The 20,288-nt window shown below is 40.1% G+C and overlaps 1 protein-coding gene across 4 annotated transcripts in view; it reads left to right on the top strand.

The window, feature by feature from the left end:
* RIPOR2 (RHO family interacting cell polarization regulator 2) overlaps positions 1 to 20,288 on the top strand; it is a 141,083-nt gene that overhangs the window by 117,372 nt on the left and 3,423 nt on the right. For all 4 annotated transcript variants that reach the window (XM_075585570.1, XM_075585568.1, XM_075585571.1 and 1 more), the window contains 5 exons: positions 5,503 to 5,664; positions 9,939 to 10,097; positions 14,407 to 14,609; positions 16,306 to 16,389; positions 20,082 to 20,172. In XM_075585570.1, the coding sequence (XP_075441685.1) occupies positions 5,503 to 5,664; positions 9,939 to 10,097; positions 14,407 to 14,609; positions 16,306 to 16,389; positions 20,082 to 20,172 (699 nt within the window). The remainder of the gene's footprint in view (positions 1 to 5,502; positions 5,665 to 9,938; positions 10,098 to 14,406; positions 14,610 to 16,305; positions 16,390 to 20,081; positions 20,173 to 20,288) is intronic.

The raw sequence follows: 20,288 nt of genomic DNA on the forward strand, positions 1-20,288 counted from the left end.
GAGCCAGGTCCATGGGCTCAGGAATCAATGAAAAGGTGAAGAAGCTGAAAGCAGTAATTAGTCATCCAAAATCAGAGACAGAATATTCTTTCCTCTGTACAGACATATATAGACTGCACTTTTGTCAGCATGTTGGCATTTTCTAGTGTTACACAGTTTTTATAGATTAGGTTCAAAAGTGTGTGTGTGTGTGTGTGTGTGTGTGTGTGTGTGTGTGTGTGTGTGTGTGTGTGTGTGTGTGTGTGTACCACACTTATTAAGGTTATGGTGGGTAAAAAAAGTGACAAAAACCCTCCACAGTAAAGCATATCGCAACTGTAAATGTATGTATGTATGTCTTTATTTGTATAGCGCCATAAAATGTACATAGCGCTTCACAGTAGTAATACATGTCATATAAATAACAAATAACAAATATAAATAACACATCATGGGAATAAGTGCTTCAGACATACTGTAAAAGTAACATTAAGGAAGGAGTCCCTGCTCCGAGGAGCTTACAATCTAATTGGTAGGTAGGGAGAACGTACAGAGACAGTAGGAGGGAATACTAGTAAGTGCGTCTGCAGGAGGCCAAGCTTTGTGTCATGTGTCCATGATTATCCAGTGCTACTCATATGCTTCTTTAAGCAGATGTGTCTTAAGGTGGGTCTTAAAGGTGGATAGCGAGGGGGCTAGTCGGGTATTGAGGGGAAGAGCATTCCAGAGGTGTGGGGCAGAAAGTGAGAAAGGTTTAAGGCGGGAGAGAGCTTTAGATACAAAGGGGGTAGAAAGAAGACATCCTTGAGAAGAACGCAAGAGTCGTGATGGTGCATAGCGAGAATTTAGGGCTGAGATATAATGAGGGGCAGAAGAATGTAAAGCTTTAAAAGTGATCAGTAGAATTGAGTGTGAGATACGCGATTTAATCGGAAGCCAGGAGAGGGATTTCAGCAGGGGAGACGCTGAGACAGATTTAGGAAAGAGTAGAGTGATTCTGGCAGCAGTGTTTAGGATAGATTGTAGGGGAGACAGGTGAGAGGTAGGAAGGCCGGACAGCAGGAGGTTGCAGTAATCGAGACGTGAGAGAATGAGGGCCTGAGTCAGAGTTTTAGCAGTTGAGTAACAGAGGAAAGGGCGTATCTTTGTGATATTGCGGAGGAAAAAGCGACAAGTTTTAGAAACGTTTTGAATATGAGAGGAGAATGAGAGAGAGGAATCAAGTGTGACCCCTAGGCAGCGTGCTTGGGCTACTGGGTGAATGATCGTATTTCCAATAGCAATGTGGAAGGATGTAGTAGGGCCAGGTTTGGGAGGTAGTATAAGGAGCTCTGTTTTTGCCATGTTAAGTTTCAGTCGGCGGATGGCCATCCAGGATGATATTCCAGAGAGGCATTCAGAAACTTTGGTCTGTATAGCAGGTGTAAGGTCAGGGGTTGAAAGGTAAATTTGTGTGTCGTCAGCATAGAGGTGATATTTAAACCCAAAAGATGTGATTAGGTCACCTAGAGAGAGTGTGTAGAGAGAAAAGAGAAGGGGTCCCAGGACAGAGCCCTGGGGTACCCCCACAGAGAGATCAATAGAGGAGGAGGAGGTGTTAGCAAAAGAGACACTGAAGGTACGATGGGAGAGGTAAGAGGAGATCCAGGATAAAGCTTTGTTCCGAATACCAAGAGTATGGAGAATGTGAAGGAGAAGAGGGTGGTCCACGGTGTCGAATGCTGCAGAGAGGTCGAGTAATATGAGCAGAGTGTAATGACCTCTGTCTTTGGCAGCGTGGAGGTCGTCAGTTATTTTAGTGAGGGCTGTTTCAGTAGAGTGAGCAGTGCGGAAGCCAGATTGTAGAGGGTCTAGTACAGAATAGGTGTTGAGAAAGTGTAGCAATCGAGAGAATACAAGACGTTCAAGGAGTTTGGAGGCAAAAGGCAGGAGGGAGACAGGTCGATAGTTAGAAGGACAGGTAGGGTCAAGCTTGCTGTTTTTGAGTAATGGTATAACGGTTGCATGCTTGAAGGATGAAGGAAAGGTACCAGAGTAGAGGGAAGAGTTAAAGATCTGTGTGAGCATAGGGATTATAGAAGGAGCAAGAGGTTTTAGGAGATGGGAGGGAATGGGGTCAAGTGGGCAAGTGGTAGAGGGCGAAGAGGAGATCAGCAGTGATACATCCTCCTCCGAGATAGCAGAAAAAGAGTCAAGAAAGACAGGAGGAGAGTTGGGAAGCATTGTGGGATGGGAGGAGGCAACAGATGGGATGTTCTGCCGTATGGACTCCACCTTTTTCTTAAAAAAGTCAGCAAAGTCCTGAGGTGAGATGGATGAAGAAGAGGAGGCAGCTGAGGGTGGTCTGAGTAGAGAGTCAAAGACAGAAAAGAGACGGCGTGGGTTAGACTTGTGTGTGTTGATTAGTGATGAAAAGTAGGTTTGTTTAGCCTGAAAGAGGGCAGAGTTGAAACAGGATAGCATAAATTTGTAGTGAATGAAGTCTGCGAGCGTATGAGATTTCCTCCAGAGGCGTTCAGAGGAACGAGTGGAGGAACGCAGCATGCGTGTGTGGGAGTTTAGCCAGGGTCTGGGGTTAGAAGGGCGAGGACGGCAGAGAGAAAGTGGGGCATGAAGATCAAGAGAGGAAGATAAGGCAGAGTTGTAGTTCCTGACCAGGTTGTCAGGGTCTGAAGCGGAACTGAGAGAGGAGAGGGAGGAGCGTAAAGTGGAATCAAGAGCTGGTAGGTTAATAGAGTGCAGGAATTACTGTATAGTCATTTGCATGTCTTAGACAGGTCTGCAACCCTGTCTTTCACCATTATCGCCCAGCACACAGCACTTCCACTGCAGCAAGGGATTCTGGGAAATGACATGCAAATGAGCACACAGTGCCACCTTTTATCTCAAGCTCACATTACATGAACAACCCTTAGGCCGTGTCCGTGGGCAGCGCGCTTCCGCTCGGCACTGAGCCCCTACAGCCGCAATGAAAGCGGCTTTAGTAGGGGCTCGCCTACGCTTCCGCGCGCTTGCGGACGCGTAGGTCTTAGGGAAATTTTACTTTTCCCGCTTGCCAGCGCACAGGGCCGGTCACGTAAGCGGTTCGCACAATGAGGGTGAACCAGCTCCGTGACATCACTGTCCCGCCCGCCGACACGCCCCCGGACGGTGCGCTGTCTAAGGCCAGGGAAAGCACCCGCTTTCCCTGAGCTTCAGCACGCCTCCGCCCGCCCGCCAGAACCATGGCTGAGGCCTTAGCCAATGCATGCTGCTTTAGACACAGCTTTTAAGCAAGGGCTTGGGAGATGCAAAGTCAGTAAACCCACTCACAGACATGTTTCAACCTTGATGGGTATCATCAGTGTGAGGTTGGTTGCTGGCATTTGTTGGTTTGCTCAAACCACTTGCTGGTTTGTCTTAGACAGGTCTGCAACCCTGCTTTTCACCATTATCATGTATATGTATTCATGATATAAAACACAGTAAAAGGGGGCACTCATGTTGGTGTGCACAGTTGCCTACTGTATAGATAGGTATTGCACTACATGGCATTTCGGTTTAAGGTGCATTCCAGCAGCGGACTCTGTGTTATGGTATAAACACTGCTTGGTAAATTTGGGTCAGTATGTTACCGACAATTTTTTCAGAGTCTAACTTGGCTGGAATAAGAGGTGTGCAAATATTTTTCAAAGTGTTTTGTCGAATTTTTCGCACATGTTCTAAACGTGCTTGCCTTTTGCAATAGGTGACAAAATGAGCTCAATATTGCCAATTTTGCTATTTATTTTTTTGACAATTTCTCCAAATTTCGACAACTGGCAGTAAATAGCAGAATATAAAGGGACAGATGCATTGCATATTTCATGCTTGATGAATTATGGTGAAGCTTGCTGATTTAAGCAAAAATGTTAGCAAAAAAAAAAGAGCAAATCTGGACTAGTTGGTGAACTTTGGTGAAAACTATTATTTCCCACATCTCTCTACCTGTATTACATTTTAATACATGTGATGCCCTAATAAGCATAATGGGGTGAAGATTACAGAGCTTCGGTATCAGTCCATGTTTTGAAAGCAATGCTCATCCAGAAACCAAGGATTGTGAAATTATTCTTTTGTTTATAGAATATAAATACAAGAGTGGCTTCAAATTCTCCCGTGCCTTAAAACTTGGTGGCAAAGGTAATTGGGACCTGTCTGACAGTACATTATGCTGGACAGGAAGGGAAATGGCTCATTTGTCACTGTGAAGAAGCTAAGATAAATGGCAAATGCAAATATTAGGCTTCACTTCTAGCTAAAGCTTTCTGCTCAACACTGACATTTTCACTGAAGGATTTTTTTTTTTTTTTGTTAAAACATTTTGCAAAATGTTACCTTTTTTCAAAAAGTATGACATTTTGCTAAAATGGTCACATTTGTCTACTTTGGCAAAGTGTATCCGTAATATATATAAATTAACATTTTATTAAAGGTCACATGACCAATGTGACTTGCACACTGGTCATTTGACCTTGCACATCAAGGTCATTAAACACAGCAAGTGTATTTCGGTTGAATTCATTTTGAGGAAAAAATGCAAATTTCGCCGAGTTTGTGAACTTTTGCAAACAGTTCACACACCCCTAGTGACATCAGACAATAGGGAGCAGCCAAAGGAAATCAAACCGCTTCCAAGTTTCAGCTCACCATGTTTGCATTCTAATTTCAAAACAACTATTTAAATATACTTATAGGTGTCAGATTTCGGTAAAATAAAGGTATCAATCACCCTGATATAATCCCTTAGAGCATTCTTCCTTTTTATTTTTTTTCTTATTTGTATATGTAACGTATTTTACAATGTATAATTCTACATTCTTATCTAAGCTGGCAATCATTTGGTGCTTCTCTCATAAATCTGTAAAAATCCTGATTGTGTGACTAACATAATGGCTGCTTCAGTCAGTGTAACTCAGCAGCTACAATGTATCCTGATATTACTAAGGTAACATTATCTATTACAGTTTGCAGCTCAAACTGCTGAGAATATTGACACAAACAGGAAAGTGTTGCAAATATCTTGCACTGCTTGGGAGGTGGGCAAAAACCTGCTATAGAAATCAAAGGATACCTTAAAACTAATAAAAAAATGGCATTAAGATTTGAATAATATATACTGTATTTTTAAATACCGTAAGTATTATCTATTTCTTCTATTACTACAGAACCGATTTTTTTTTTTTTTTTTTTTTTTTTTTTTTTTTTTACCCTCATAAGATTTTACATTTTGCTGCTTTAAAGATGGCACTGCCATTAATGCATTGTGGTCCTATGAGCGATTGCCCCTTAAAAATCAGAGCGAAAATGATATGCATCTCAGTAGAGTAACCCATCTGTCATTTTATAGGTTCTTTATGCATACCAGTGATGTATTTTAAAGTAGCAATACACAGACATCTATTTAGGGGTGGTTCCAACCAGCAGTCTCCCTGTGTTAGGCAAGGGAGGGAATATTCCTGGAGAAATAATAGGATGTTAAAATGCATATTTATTCTTTACCAGTTATCCCTGGATTCCATAACATGCAGGCACTGTTATCTTTCTGGGTAAAATGCTCCACGCCAGCGCACACATACCATACTTCTGCTGAAAGGATGATGAAACAGCTGGATGTGAGTTTTGGTCGAACAGTGAACGAGGAGTGCCCAGGGCTTGCAGAGACAGGTACAAACATAATAATACTCTGTGCTTCTGTTACCAACTGACTTTATGCCGCGAAGTCTACACATGTCTGTCTTTTGTGTGTGTGTGTGTGTATGTCACATCAGTGCTAGGGTCATGTGCAGTCTCTGAATTAAATACATATAAAATATGACTGCAGCACTACACAAAAAAATGAAAAAATCTATGTCTTTGTTTGCATATGCAGTGGCTCGTGTTTCTGTGGGTTCACTGGTTTTGTTTTTCCAATTTCAAGTTTAGCTTTAAAAGCTGTGTTATGCAGTAAGTAAAAGCTCTAGAGAGTCCATGTAAAAACGAATAAGAAGCTAAAATTGACATAGCCACTGTAGGACATGAAAGGGATAGATGAAGCAGGTTTGGGGAACCTGCGAAAGACTTACAGATATACTTGTGTTCTTTATCTTTGGTAAGTTATGGTGGGTAAAAAAAAAGTAACAAAAACCCTCCATTGAAACAGTGCACAGCAAATAAAAATATCGCTTGTGAGCACATTCACTAGTCTCAGACGGGTCTACAACCTGCCTATCCCCTTTATCTCTTAGGCCCGTAATATAGTGTGTGCGGCCGTGCGCGCGCGCGCGTGCCTCTGCGAACGCGCATGCACGTGCCGCACACTTTGTCTGTGTATGCTGTGAGCGACACAGCGAGGTACTGTGTGTGTGTGTGTGTGTGTGTGTGTGAATGTGTATGTATATATATATATATATATATATATATATATATATATATATATATATATAGTGGTTGACAAATCCCAAAAAAATCTACTCGCCACCTAGTACCAAACGTGTGCCCGGGGCGAGCAAATGTATAGGTTTGTCGAACACAGTATATGTATATATACATATGTACCACACACAGTGGTTGACAAATCACCAACAAATCTACTCGCCACACAAAAAAATCTACTCGCCACCTAGTACCAAACGTGTGCTGCTTGGGCCAATATTTACTCGCCCGGGGGTTAAATCCACTCGCCCGGGGCGAGCAAATGTATAGGTTTGTCGAACACTGTACATATATATACATATATATATATGTGTGTATATGTGTAGATTGTGTGTTATAAATACGTTTATAATAAATAAATACGTTGGTAAGAATAAATTATTTATTAACATTGTACATACATACATAAGGATACATACATACATACACACATACACACACACACATACACACATACATATACATACATTTCAGCGGCGGTAGCAGCGCAAAATCTTTATTTTCCCCATCTTCTCCCCTGTCGGCCGGTTCCACGCTCACTGCCTCTATAGAACATCCCTTAGCATACAGTACTTCTACTGCAGCTAGGGATTCTGGGAAATGACATGCAAAAGGGCACACATGGAGTCCGATAGGCTTATGCCTGCTGTATTACACAGCTTTTCAGCATAGCCTGGGTTAAAGAAGTGTATAGCCAGTAAACCTACCCACAGACAGCTGTTTCGACCTTTGGGGTTTCGTCAGTGTGAGGATGGTGGCCCTTGAGGACTGGAGTTGAGCACCCCTGGTTAGAGGATAGAAGAAAAAGGGAGGGGGGGGATATATGATTGAAATTCAAATGCATAAAAGGTTTCAAGAAAGTTCAGGAGGGCAGCATATTTCAGAGAAAGATCGGGCAGATCCAAAAAGCTCTGTTATTGACTTAATGAGATGTTAACTTAAGTTAACATCTCATTAAGTGCCAATGGGGCTATTGGAAGCTCTCTAATGCAGCGTGAAGACCTGTCTTGCTGCTAAGGTGGCCCGGCATTAACTTTAACGGCCATAAGTGTGGAAGATATGCAAAAGAGATGTGGACAACCTCACTAAGTTAACCTGGGACTTTCACGTCATGGTTATAGCAGGCGTTAGGTGCTTCCAGACAAAGAATGTACCCAGTGTATTAACCCCTTGGAAGCTATAGTGGCCATGAAGGCATGCATTATGGCCTGCAATAGACATATTCTAACGAAGATGCCAGGTATCTATTGCAATCCAATATACAGTATACCTGACATCTGCCTTTAAAAGAAATTATGTATTAACCCATTCTAAGCCAGTGGCCATGAAGGTAGCCAAGGGATTAATACAAATACCCCAACTACCTTCCTACTCATTATATTGCATAGAAGTACAACTACTATGGCCTACAAGGGGATAACCATCCTCTTGACCCTCCCGGTGGCCTAACCTTCCTCTCCAGAGAACCTACACCCATAACCCAACCCCCCAACAAACCTAGCACCTCTCTACAGTACTGTCCGTTAACCCTACTAGCCAAAGGTGGCTAATATGGCTATTGGCCAAAATACAGTTACACCTCCAAGCAATAAAATATTGAAAAAAAATACAATTACGCATATATATAGAAGCAAGAAAAGTTAACGCTTGCTAATAAGTGACACATACTAAAGTGACACAATATTGATGTAAGTAAGGAATCAGTGTGAAAAATTACAAATGTGTAATCAGTGACATGATGTTGTCAACCAATGACAAACATAAATACAAGTGCACATGTGAATGTAACAATTAGAACATTTAAAATATAAATAAACTATGAAATATAGTGATGATGTAAAGTGTCCATAGTAAAGTCCATAATTGAATCAAAATATATATTTTTAAAAGGATATAAAGTTCCGTAATGTTTCCGCAGCTTCTGAGAGAATGAACCACATCCAACTGAATCTATTGAAAAAAAGAGAAAAAAAGCGTGTGCCACATACTGTAGCATAAATCTGTGTAGACATTTATTATCAAAAATAGAGATTCTAAAATAGCACTCTCACAAGTGTAGCTAGAAATAGCGCATTGAGAGATATATTATCTCAGCAGGATGGTACTCATATGGGGCCTCGATATTCCATAATGATGTAGAGGATTCTTGGCACTTATATAAATGTACAGTAAGAGTCCAATAAGAGGTAGAAATGGGGAATAAAAGAGAAAATGTCTAGGAGGATAACGTCACCAGGTGCTGGTCCTGGTCCAGAAATGAACAGCTGGGCACTTAAGAAGATTGACTGGTGTCAACCGATTGGTCAGGCTGGCAAAATTTGGGGGCGGCAAAAATTTTCGCCCCCATTTGCATTTGCCGCACTCTCGGCCTATTGGACCTAATGGGAAGAGACTTATTTACCTGTGCAGGCCGCCCTGCTGCTTCTTCAAAATCGAGCTCAAATGACGCCACGGACGTCACAGACGACGTCACACGGCATCTCGTTGCCATGGCAACAGTGATGTTGCGACGCCATGACGTCGCATTACCATGGTAACATGACGCCGTGCGATGTCACGTTGGTGACGTCCGCGGCGTCAGTTGACGCTGGATTCTGAAGGGGAAGCAGGGCGGCCGAACGGAGGTGGCGAATTTGGAAATCCACCGCTGGAAACAACAGTAAGTATGTAGCAGTGCAGATATACTTCTGCAGTTAAAACAAGCCCCAGCTGAGAGGTGCTTACAATATCTGAGGCATTTGAAGAGGAAGTAACAAAAAGGAGGAGCAGGTTCATCCAAACAGAGAGCTGATACGACCACTCAATTTCTCCCTCAAAATAAATTCATTTATTCCAATTTCTGTACATGTGGGAACTGGTAGACGCCACTTTTTGAATCCTACAGGGAGCTATTGGAATTGTCTCCATTCTTGCAAATTTGCCTGGTATTTTTTTTTCTGGTCATGAAATAGTTAATAGAACCAAATCACTACAATAATACCTATAGTTTAGTCATTTAATTAGTAGGCTTTTGTTTACATTTAAATTAGGTATTTATTTATAACGTTCCCACATATTGCACAGAGGCACAGTACAATGTGTATAGCTAGATACACTGTGTTTGTGTATCAAGACAAAAGTGGAGAACATCTGGTGCAAAATATCTGTATCAAAGAAAAAAATCTTATTGTTTTCAATGTGATTTTTTTTTTTGATACATGGAGTGCAGATATTTTGCCCCAGAATTGCACCACATTTGCCTTAATATATACATTTCCCTGTGAAAGTTATTCTAGATTCTAATTGTTATCCTAAAGTGTGTGTGTGTGTGTGTGTGTGTGTGTGTGTGTGTGTGTGTGTGTGTGTGTGTGTGTGTGTGTGTGTGTGTGTGTGTGTGTGTGTGTGTGTGTGTGTGTGTGTGTGTGTGTGTGTGTGTGTCATTAATTACTTGTAATAAATGTAACTGTATTAATTGTTTGTAGCTAAGTGATATCAGTACTGTCCTAGGCAGAGCTGACAGTGACGTCTTTATGTCTTTGTGTTTATAGTTTTAAGAACGCTGATAGCTCAGATTCTGGACAGACGAGACAACACGCTGTCTACTAGCTTGTCTTCAGACACCATTACAATTTTCCAGTATTATGACTTTCTAACCAGCTATAATATCACCGACCTTGAAAACTACTTGATTCAACTTGCTAAAGAAGGTAAAACATGTATATATATTTTTTTTAACTTTCTATTAATTTATTTTGAAAATATATGTTTCTCTGTCATAGAATGATAGTTTACTTGATTTATATGTATTAATAACAACTTCATTTCCTAAACAGCTTTTCCCCCAGTGGCAATAAAAGTGCTGTACGGGTAAAATATTATGCACGGTATGCAGAGTTGTACATATCATTTTCTCAGGCACAGTCCCTGATCTGATAAGCTTGCAATCTATGCTTCTGTGTTTGAGACACAGGGAGATAAGTGACTTACCGAAGGTCACACATACAGTAGCCCACAAGGGGATTTGAACAAGGCTCCCCTTCTGCCAAGGCACTGTCATTGTTTGCAGTCCATAATTTTCCTCACTGAGCCACTCTTTTAGCCCTTGGGGTGTCCCAAGACAGTCACTACTTCATGGGGTCTGGCGTTCAGGGGCCCCATGACATAGTGGCTATGTCATACCCTTAAAGGGATTCTTTTCTGCTTGGATCGCGTCCTGCATTCCCATGGAGCTCAGGACGTCATCTGAAGTGAACAGAAACAAAAGAGTCTTCTGTTTTCAGGTTAAAGGAACAATCCAAGCAATATCCTGCATGTGTGAGTTTTTTTTGTTTTTTTGTTTTTTAATAATAATCAGTTCTGCACTATTAGGTAATACATACTGCCATTTTTAATGAGTTTTAATATACTGAGCATCTTTTTGATTTCTATAGCAGGTTTTAGCCCACCTCCCCAGCAGTGCAAGATATTTGCAACACTTTGTGATAGTTTGTTGCCAATATTCCCAGCAGTTTTAGCTGCAAACTGTAACAATAGATAATGTTATCCTAGTAATATAAGGATACATTGTCACTGCTGAGTTACACTGACGGAAGGATTGATTTGAAACTGAAAGGCAGCCATTTAGTGAACCCTATGAAACAGGCTTTAGCTGGTCGATCATGGGAGAACCAATCGATCAGCAGCTTAGATAATGAGTTTTCAATAAACGATGAGAAATATGCACACACTGCGGGTCACATAAACAAAACCACAAAAGGGGGGGGGGGTGCTAACCGGTAGTTTCAAAGCAGAGCTGCCATAGAGAGTTTTCAATAAAGATAATCAAAGGCTGCGTACATTAAAACAAACAAAAAAATTAATACATTTAAGATGCTTGGATTACCTCTTTAAGGGCGGCTACGGTCACATGATTGCGTCCGAACGCGATCACGTGACTGCGCTGTGCCGCAGGGGCCATGGCACTCTAGTGCTGCGGCCCCTCCGGCATTCAATGGGTTAAACCTGTTTTGTTTTTTAAACGTTATTAACGTTTTCAAAATAGCAGAGATGAAGAGGTCCAGAAAATAAATTAGGTTTAGGTGTAGGATAAGAAAGCAAATTGGCGATACTGTACTTAGCAATGCAAATAAAACCATTTCGCAGATAGACAAGTGAAACGTAATAATGCAGGTGACAGGGGGACAGGGTGACAGGAAGTGAAGGAGCAGCAGTGATATTAAGGACAATAACTGAAGATGACGGAAATCAATCCAGATTAGGCAATCGTGGTTTGACAAAGATTATATAATTCCAAACTGAAGCAAAGTCATAAGGTCCAATAACCGTTAAAATGTTAAACTTAGAAGTTACATTTAAAGTGTATTCTCATCAAAACTGCCAGTGAGTAGGTCGTTCGCCAATTTTGTCAGTGCTGTCATGGAGTGTAGAGGGGCGGTAACCAGATTGGCAAGAGTCAAGCGTGGAGGAAAGGGAGTAAAGCGGTTGTATGCAGTACAAGCCGTTCAAGTTGCTTGGAGGCAAAGGTGAGATAGGGCGCTAGATAGACAAAGAGACTGGATCAAGAAGGCTCCTTTAGAATGGCTGTGATGAGTGCATGTTTAAAGGAAGATGGAATGTGCCAGAGATATGAGAGAGAGGTTATAAAGGCGAGGATCAAGGGAGCAGGTTGTAGGGTGAGAGGATGAGAGCAGCACGGAGACCTCATGCTCAGTTACAGGGTAAAATGAGAGCGGACTTGGGTGTGTGAAGGGAGGAATGTGTTGCGTGTGGAGCATGATATGAAGAAATATCTTGTCTGATGGACTCAATCTTAACTGCGAAGTAGGTGGCAAAGTCTTGGGCCGTGAGGGTGGAAGGGGGCAAAGGTGCAGTTGGTCAGAGAATGGAGTTAAAGGTGGCAAATAGGTGTTGAAGGGTGGCGTGGACAGGGTTAGTGTGAAAGTAGGTTTGCTTGGCAATGGAAAAGGCAGTATTATAGGAGGAGAGTAGGAATTTATAGTGGAGGAAATCAGCTTTAGAGTGTTATTTCCTCCAGTAACGTTCAGCAGCTTGTTTGCACTTTTGGAGGTAGCGGGTAAAATTTGTGTACTATGGTTGCGACTTAAGTAGTCAGGGGCAACTTGTGTGGTTAGGAGCTGACTTGTCTAAGGCTGATGAAAGTGTACTGTTCTATAGAGTGGTTACCAAGTCTGGGCAGGAAATATTACAGGTGGGAGAGAGAGGAGAGGTTGTAAAGATGTTGAAAATCAGAGCAGGTCTACAGCATGTAGGTTTCTTTATGTGCATGTATGTAGAAAATGCAGAGATGACTTTTGCTACTTAAAGGCAAAATTGATAGATATTAGCTGAACCACGATTGGAAGGTTGACATTTAATTATTCAGATTTGGTGGTATTAATTGTAAAACATAAAAGGGTCCCATACACACATCCATTATGTGGGTGTATATATATATATACAGTGTTCGACAAACCTATACATTTGCTCGCCCCGGGCGAGTGGATTTAACCCCCGGGCGAGTAAATATTGGCCCAAGCAGCACACGTTTGTTACTAGGTGGCGAGTAGATTTTTTTGTGTGGCGAGTAGATTTTTTTGTGTGGCGAGTAGATTTTTTGGTGATTGTCAACCACTGTGTGTATATATATATATATATATCCAATAAAGAATATCACTTGTGAGCACATTCACATGTCTTAGACAGGTCTGCAAACCATTATCCATTATCACCTCGAATACAGTGCTCCCACTGCAGCAAGGGATTCTGGGAGATGACATGCAAATGAGCACACAATGTGTCACCTTGCTGCAGTGGGAGCACTGTATGCGAGGTGATAATGGTTGAAAGGCAGTGTTGCAGACCTGTCTAAGACATGTGAATGTGCTCACAAGTGATATTCTTTATTGGCTATATGCTAACGGTGGAGGTTTTCTGTCGCCTTTTTTACCCACCATAACTTAAAATGGTGTGTGTGTGTGTGTGCGTGTGCGCGTACATTATTCACTTTCCGGATGTGCTGTGTCTTCTTCCCCGGTCTGCAGATTTTGGTGAAGTATTTCTGTATTTGCTTTTTATGATGCGTGTACTCACCTATATATCTGTCCCATTACTTGTGAGCCCCTTGCAGGCATTGACCGACGCTCCCTTGCCCTGCATCAATATCCCGGTGCTGTACACTGACTGCCACCTATGGGCAAACTAGATTACAGGCCTTCCGATTGGGCCGTTCCTATTAACCCCTTTATAGCCTTAGTGGGCTACTAAGGGGTTAATATGTATGTAAATGTGAGAACAAGCAAAAAAAGAATCCCTAAGGAGCACACGGGTTTACCAAAATATCATATAACGTTTATTTAATCCACATAGAGTAGTAATTCACTCTATGTGAATTAAATAAACGTTATATGATATTTTGTTAAACCCGTGTGCTCCTTATGGATTTCTTAGGGATTCTTTTTTGCTTGTTCTCACATATCTCTATTTCCCTGGAGCACCGCTGACAATTATTATGCCTTATTCATGTGCCGGCTTAGTTGAGGTACCGTTTTAATGACACGGTGTGCATGCGGTATCTAGTCTTGTCTTTATGTATGTAAATGTGTTGTAGTTATTATTTTATCACCTATTCCATGTTGATTTAGGTTATCTTGCCTATGCATGTAATGGCCAATATATACATACTGTAGGCAAGATACGGCTAATGCCAGCCTGGAGTAGGTGATAAAAAACATGCAGAATTGTTGGCTTCCAATAAATATTGGGCATTTTTGACTTGCAGGAAAGTGACAACATTTGCAGTACTTAGTCATTTTTTTGCCACTCCCGATATTTTTCTGGGACACGATAAAACATGCGTTATTTTTAGCTGTACAATTTTAATAACTTGCTCCATAAAAATATTGATTTTTTTCTTTTTGCCAGAAATACCTCCTTTTCTGTGTCGTAGTTGTGATGACTCCGGGCCTTGCACGTGGTATATAACATTACCATTCCATTTCTCTTCTCCATTTATTGAAGCTTCGGCGGTCCAGATGCTGCAGACATCAACGGATACCTTTTTGTTCCAGAAAATGCCGGATTTAGCTACATGCGGTTTGCCCGCCCGGCAGGAAATCCTGACCGCGTTGACATTGCTCCTAACTGAAAACGACAGCGATGTCAATCAAGCATTGACCCTGCTCTCCTCTGCGGCATCCAAATCAAGTCAGTTCAGAGAAAAGGTGGGTAATCGTTTCTGATCATGTAACATACAATGATCAAAATATTGAAGCGGGATTGTGTATGTTGGATCTAGGAAGCTAAGCGATTTTCTAATCAGTTCATTTCATATTGTACGTGCAAGTCATTATATAAATACTATAAGATCAAAGGTATTCTATAATAGATAAACAGTACAAACTATTTAAATGTATTTTTTATTTTATTTGAGTGTAAGCTGTATGTACTTTGGCATAATGAGAGCTAGATGAGTTCCCATATAAAACCGTGCATCCAAAAATTGGTAAGTAAGGGTTAATAATAGACAATAGATAATAACCCCAGTTCCTGAAAAGAGGGCTAATGACAAAGTGCTTTTGCAGCACGAAACGCGTTAGAGGGGTGTCTCTAACCTGCTTCTCTCTTACCCATGTGTTAACCACTCAATAAATACTTTTTAATTCAATTCTTGGTCGTGGCTCCCACTGCAATTTTTCACCAGTACCTGGCTGTGCACCGTGACTTCCAATTTAAATCCTTCTCTAAGCTGTATGTACGTTCAATGCCCATGACAATATTTTTGTTTTTAATACTTTCTCACTGAGGGTATGACTACATAAAATGCATTAGATGTCCATGTACAATATCCAATATCAGTGCAGGCAATGTGTACTAAGTACTCAGTTAGAAGTGTGAGTCTTAAGCTGTTTCCTCTTTAGTTCTTAGAGACAATTCAGATCCATATGTTCATATGCATGTACCGTATTAGTAACAGGAGCCGCATAGTTACGTTAAAAAAGGTATTAAAAAAGCAAATACATAAAAGGTACTTTAATATTATTTGTATTTAATTGTTACATTCATCTTACATTCTTGTATAATCTTATTTCATTAAACGTATTATTTTAAAAAGTAACTAATACAGTAGCAAGCACAATATTTTATTATTAATTATTTTGTCATTTTACCACCTGCTCTGGTTGGTTGTATTTTCTAGTCACTTTTATATTTTATATTTTTTATATTTTTAATTATTTTTTTTACATCTTATCTCAGCACATATCTGCTTTTTTTAATGTAGGGGGCTGTAAAATGTATCACTTGCTCTATGAAAAGTGATTGATTGTTGAATACCCTTTACCTAAAAGTTAGTTGCAATGTACTGTACCGTAGGTGTTAATTAAATGCAGACTCTATAGTGTAGAGGCTGTGGATCTGTTAGATTAAACCTTGTGAGAAGCAGTAAAATAGATTGATTAAACAAAGCTAAGTGTTTGCACACTTTAGTGGCCATTCAAGTGAGGTGTGATTCCATTGAACAAACCAATTTCACAGTTCTTCATGGATGAAATTATAGTATATACAGCTGTCAAAAAAAAAACCTCCTAGGTTTCTTCAGGTGCCAAGTCCGCACTTGCAGAAGATACCTATGAGGTTTCAAAAGTTCTGTACACAAAATATAAACTATGAAGAATGGTTTATCACAGTAAAAGTTATCACAGTTGTATACTTTTTCAATGCACAGTTCATGGTGGAGAAAAAGCTACATTTTGCAGCAGAGGAGATTTTGGCAAAAAACTTCTGTGACTTACAATAAAGGAATGTGTAATCTATATTTGTATTATGATTTAAATATAAAGGGACTAAAACGGTGAAATAAAGTTATCTGGGAATTAACTGCACTTTGCCGGTATCAGTCTTCTTTGTGGCTTTTTTCAGGCTCTGCTTTATTATTGTGAAGCACTAACTCAGCCTAAAGTGCATCTACAGAAGGCTGCGTGCATGGCTCTCAGATGCCTTCAGGTGAGTGCTGATGACCCTGACCAGCATGTAGTCATGTCAAACTGCTATAATTTCCCATGAAAGCTCCTAGAAAGAAAACAAGTGTTGGATAGAGTTTGTTCCTGGGCAGAGACACATAAGGTAGATAACACTATAAAATGAGTAATAAACTTGTTTGTGACACACATTCAAGATGCAACCTGCGTCTTGTTGACTGCATTTATTTCAGTATCGTTTGCAGTATGATTGCCAAGGGCTTCCCTTTATATTCTACATTCTCTTAAAGTATGTAAAAAGTAAAAAAAATGTCGATTTGCACATATTAGTACTTTAATCTTTACAGTGCCAGGGGTCCAGCAGCATCACAGTGCCACCGGTCCACTAGCACTTCTAAGTCATGCCATCACTGGAGCAATCACAGGATTGGACTAACCACTGTATGCCAGAAACTGAAGTGAAGGAGGCTCCACTTCCATTTCCATTGGCCGCTCCATCAGAGAATTCGGCCAGATCACCCCCTAGATAAAGTGTCCATGACATAAATGGAACATCATAAGGGCACTGTAAAGGTTAAATGGGGAAAAAGTCTTCTCGACACCCCTTGTGGCCCTGCCCCAAGAAAAAGAAAAAAAACACTTTCTGTTGAGGTTAAAAAAAAAATATGAATACATGGTACATCACATACCATCAATAGGATGGGCTCTTTTTCCGTTTGGTGCCATATCCTTCTGCACTTAAACAGATACTTCTGGGCAGCTGGAAAATTCAACTCGACAGGTTCCGTACTGGATATTGCTTCCTGTGAGTGGGATAATTTCCAGAAGAACCATTGGAGCATTCCAATGTCACTTTGGAGGCTATTGTTTTCAAATTGAGGTAGATATGCTGATGCTTTCTTAGTTGGATAAGGAATAGGTGGCACATTATAATTACATGTTTTTCTTCTTCATCTTTTTAACTTTAAGGTTTATTTTTAAGAGTTACTGTGAGTACAAAGGGTTTTAGATACCCAACTTTACGATGTGTAAAAGGTAGTCCTACTCTAATTGTATTACTAATTACAGTAGTTTCTTAATTGGTCTAACGCTGCACACTCTTTTTCAGGTTTAGAGAATAAGGAACTCCAAGTACTTAATCAATCTATAGAACAGATTCAAGACTCCAAGCTCACACTACATAAATAATCAAATACTTCCTACTCAATTATGTTGAAATTGGATTTGATTAATTCCAAGTCAAAGTTGACATCTGAAGATATAGCTAAGCTGATGTTTCAAGCCCCTCTAGTTGGAGGCAGGACATGAAACATAATTTAGAGACACTGTTATACTGATAACTTTGATTTGGATTATTTATTTATTGTAAATTATGTCACTCAACTCAAAATGTGTAACAAAGCTTTAGCTCACTTCTAGAGTATTTTTGATAATTGTTAGGGTTGGAGGGCATCTTAATGTTAGAGTTTTGACCTGGCCTCCGGAAATTTACAGGCAGCAGAGATAAAGACCCTCAAAATGCCACCGTGCATGACCCAATTTGCAGATGTTTTTAGTCATATTTTTTTTTCCCCATTTGCTGAACTTGGAGAAAACCTAATGGCTAGTAAGATGTACAAACATATATATATATGTGTAAATTAAAAATCAATAATTTTGCTTTCGATTGGATTTGTTTTCCTTTGATATAACAGATACAGGATATTTGCCTTGTTCTTCTCCTAGTTCTGCAGCCGTAGTACTTTGATACTTTTGACACTACATCACCTCCCGTTGGCATCTTCCTTTGATGCCACTTATTTTACAATTCTACAGATGACAAAGTGCATAGCGAATAGAAATCACAGCACTTGGCTCTAAGAAATTATGATGAAAGGAAGCCTGGGTTCCAGCATTATATGATGCTTGAACTCATTGCCTACCAACTTTTAAATGAATGACGTTTGTCCTGTTTTTTTTATTGTATCCAACGTTTTGTTGTCTGTGGAATGACAGATGACTTAATATTTACCCTAAGACAAAGTACAGTCATACCTTAAGTCATTGAAGAATTAACATGAGATGGTATATTAACATCAGTATATATACATGTATATTTCTATAAACAAATATATAAAATTTACTTCAACTGAGCTATATGTATATATCGGCCATTACTTCTCTCCATATTTGTTGGGCTTCTTTGTCTTGATCACCTAGAGTAGGTCATTTGTTTTCCTGTAGTTCCTGTAGGCAATTACCTCTTTGTGGTGTTAAACAAGGTTCTGGTTAGACCATTAACAGGGGGGGAAAAAACATGGTTTTCCTGTATATCCACCACCACGTGGTTACTGTACAGAAAGGGGGAAAGATAGTCGTGGGAAACTTTCATTTTACAACCTTTGGTCTGCTTTAAGCAGACGGCGTGAGTTCCTAACATTGCCCACAATCAAGCAAGATGTTGCCTGTCCTTACTACTCGTGTTTTGCTTGTGCTGCACAGATCACAAAAGTGACCAGAGCTGTACTACTTTAGAAAAGGCTGTAAAACTGAATGCCCTTTTATTTTTAATCATGAAGCGTATACAGGGTCTCCTACCCTAGCATATTCCCACTTAATCTAATTTCCTCTAACCTCATCTTAAATCATGCAGTTCCCTCATCACCTCTTCCATCTTGTCTTTTGCTTTCCCCATGTATGTCTCACCTGAATCCTTATGTTTTCAGTAAAACCTTTCTATAAAAAGAGAGTATAACAATATGTTGGCTTTGTCAATACGGGTCATGGTAACTACACAGTTACAAAAACACTTTCTGTTTTATATCATGATCGTAGTCAGGAATACATGATGGCCAATTAGCCCTCTCCAACATTTCCCTCTTAGCTGTGCACTATAAACCTAATGCCCTCATGCTCACTCCTACTGTCTCTGTACGTCTGCCATTGCCAATATACCACTTCCTGTATGTAGGGCACAGACTCCTTTCTCGCACTGTTTACTGTATATGGCGGATGCGGTTATGTCCATATTGCACAATCGTTCCCTTAATTCTAATAGCTGTTCTGTAAAACTGCTGTGTACGTGGTTGGCACTATATAGTGATTTGTAAAAACAACGTGCTTCATGCCATGTGCTATTAACTGTACAAACGTTTTGAATTCGACTTGGTCACGTTGCCAATTCAAAGCCTGTGATTTTGTGAGATGTGTATTACCTAGCCCAATGTATCCATTGTCTGTTTTGTACCCGGTTGGAAGAGCGTGTGTGAACAAGTATCTTTAGAACCTATTTGTAAAATCGCAAAAAAAAAATTACTGTATACTGTGCAAATAATTTTTCATCTAACCTTTTTGGTCAAACATACATGCAATTCAAATAACAAGATTCATACACTTGGTACTAGTGCAAATTAATACCAGAGAAAATGCTTACACTTCCTTAAGGAGAAAATTGCAGAATATTGATAGGTATCTATCCACGTTTTATTGATGTTGGGTCAATTCTTGACTGCCGGTTTAGTGGGAAAACTGGTAATGCAGAAGCGTTATTTTGTTGTTTTGTGTTATATGCACATATAAAAAAAATGTATAAAGTTGTGAGATCCACCGAACACTGAATAGGAAAAGTGTAAAATGTTATCAGTTTAATGGTATCACTAATACAAAAAGCTTAGCGCAGTAGCTATTATATTATAACAATGTCATTATGAAAACAAGCTTTTTTTGTTTACTTTGTAGGCTACTGAAAGCATTAAAATGCTGATCACACTCTGTCAGTCGGACAATAAAGAAATCAAGAAAGTAGCCTCAGAAACATTGCTCTCTCTGGGTAAGTTGATCTCCACGTATAAAATAGAAAGAGCCTACCTGCCCTGATATCGCGAAGCCTCAAACATTTCACATATAAAGGATATCATGCTTAAAATGGCCACTGATGTATTTAGC

The sequence above is a fragment of the Ascaphus truei genome, chromosome 2, assembly GCF_040206685.1.
Source record: "Ascaphus truei isolate aAscTru1 chromosome 2, aAscTru1.hap1, whole genome shotgun sequence".
In the NCBI taxonomy this organism is placed as follows: domain Eukaryota; kingdom Metazoa; phylum Chordata; class Amphibia; order Anura; family Ascaphidae; genus Ascaphus; species Ascaphus truei.